The sequence below is a fragment of the Juglans regia genome, chromosome 1, assembly GCF_001411555.2.
Source record: "Juglans regia cultivar Chandler chromosome 1, Walnut 2.0, whole genome shotgun sequence".
In the NCBI taxonomy this organism is placed as follows: Eukaryota; Viridiplantae; Streptophyta; class Magnoliopsida; order Fagales; family Juglandaceae; genus Juglans; species Juglans regia.
Genome location: NC_049901.1, coordinates 39,429,555 through 39,431,663, shown reverse-complemented (window position 1 = coordinate 39,431,663; position 2,109 = coordinate 39,429,555). Strand labels below are relative to the sequence as shown.

The following is a 2,109-nucleotide window of genomic DNA, read 5'->3' as shown; positions in this document are numbered from 1 at the left end:
TCATCCTCCTCCAACTCCATCAATCCCTCCTCCTCCGCCACCACCAATGCGGCCTCCTCCAAAACCCGCACCTCCACCACCAATACCGCCACCTTTAACATTGCTGCAACCACCTCCAATTCCTTTCCCTATTCCTTCAACAAATCCATTACCAACCCCACCTCCAATTCCTCCACCGAATCCTTTGTCTATCCCACCACTTACTCCTCCACCACCGCCACCCCTATCACCAACCACTTTGCCTAATATCTTTGCCAGCTCCTCCTCCATTAGCACCACTTGTTGGAAGAGAAAAACTGATATTCTATTCTAGAGGGAAGAGAGGAGAGACTATTTCTGAAATTTCTCTAAGTGAATTACTTCTCAAGTGGCTTGCTTTGTGCCAATGTATACATGGGTATTTATAGGCTTGTAGATTCACCTAGCATTTACTCTAATACATTAACTTCCCTAGTACACGAATACCCAAGTACATGAATACTCCAAATACATGAATCTCCAAATACATGAATTACTTGTTCCAAGATGAAACTAGACTCTAGTTCATGAATATACTAAAAGACAACTTTATTTAAGTTTATTATTCAACACCCACCTTTAAACTTAATTATTGGTAACTCCGAGTAACATCCGCAACTTGTTAAAAGTATCATACTTGAGAGGCTTCGTAAAAATATCTACAACTTGATCATGGGTCTTCACGAATTTGACTTGTACTTCATTCTTGACAATGCATTCTCGAAGAAAATGAAATCTTTTATCAATATGCTTGCTTCTATCATGAAAAACCAAATTTTTTGCCAATGCAAGTGCCGACTTGTTATCAACAAAAATCTCTGTGGCTTCCTCTTGTGGCATGAGTAGTTCCTTCAATAACCTTCTCAACCAAATTGCATGACAAACACAAGATGTCGCAGCAACATATTCAGCTTCACATGTGGAGAGTGTTACAATTGGTTGCTTCTTAGAACTCCAAGTAAATGCCGTATTTCCCAAATAAAACACAAAACCGGTAGTGCTCTTCCGGTCATCCAAGTCTCTGGCCCAATCACTATCACTATATCCCACAAGCTTAAATTCATTAGAAAATGAATAAAGAAGTCTGTAATCAATAGTACCTTTTAGATAACGTAGAATCATCTTAGCAGCTTTGAAATGCATTGTGCTTGGTGACTCCATATATCGGCTAACAAGTCCAACTCCATAAAGTATATCAGGTCTTGTGCAAGTCAAGTATCTCAAACTTCCAACAAGACTCTTGAATGTTGTGGGGTCTACCTTCTCTCCGTCTTCATGCTTGGACAATTTCGCTCCACATTCAACTGGGGTGCTCACGGACTGACAATCTTCCATCTTGAATCTTTTGAGAATTTCCTTTGCAAAACCTTCTTGAGAGATAAAAATTCCATCTTCCATTTGTTTGATCTCAATGCCAAGATAATAAGACATAAGACCAATATCGGTCATTTCAAATTCTCTCATCATAGCTTTCTTAAATTCTCCAAACATGCTTGAATTGCTTCCAGTAAAAATTAAATCATCAACATATATGCAAACAAGCAAAATGTCTCCACTTTCACGCACATAAACTTCTTCCTCAAGGATTCCATTCAGGAAAGCCGATTTGACATCCATTTGATAAATCATCCACTTCTTTTGAGCTGCAAGAGAAATAATCATCCGGATTGTCTCTAATCGTGCAACGGGGGCAAAGACTTCTCCATAATCAATATCGGGACGTTGGCTATATCCCTTGGCCACCAATCTTGCCTTGAATCTTTCTACTTCTCCATTTGCATTCTTCTTTACTTTGAAAACCCACTTCACACCAATGGGCTTTTGTCCTTCTGGTAAAGTCGTCAATTCCCATGTATCATTCTTCTTGATTGATTTGATTTCCTCATCCATGGAAATTCTCCAACTTTTCTCTTGTACTGCTTCTTCAAAACTTATTGGTTTACAAGAGGCAAAGTGACAAAAAAGAGTTAGATCATCACTTAAATTCTCCGTTACCTCATAAAGATCTTGGAGACTTCTCATTCGGGATTGTCTTTCACTAGAACTTCCTTCATAAGAAGATGATGAAGGAGTACTAGGAATTATTGGTGA

At 38.9% G+C, this 2,109-nt stretch overlaps 1 protein-coding gene across 1 annotated transcript; it reads right to left on the bottom strand.

Annotated features, from left to right (window-relative positions):
* On the bottom strand, positions 1–270 carry LOC108992664 (glycine-rich protein 5-like). The gene has a single exon (XM_018967270.1). The coding sequence runs from the start codon at positions 268–270 to the stop codon at positions 1–3; it is 270 nt and encodes an 89-aa protein (XP_018822815.1).
* Positions 271–2,109: the final 1,839 nt, after the last annotated feature.

Coding starts and splice junctions, on each gene's coding strand:
- LOC108992664 (XM_018967270.1), bottom strand. CDS start 270: ATGGAGGAGGAGCTGGCAAAGATATTAGGCAAAGTGGTTGGTGATAGG.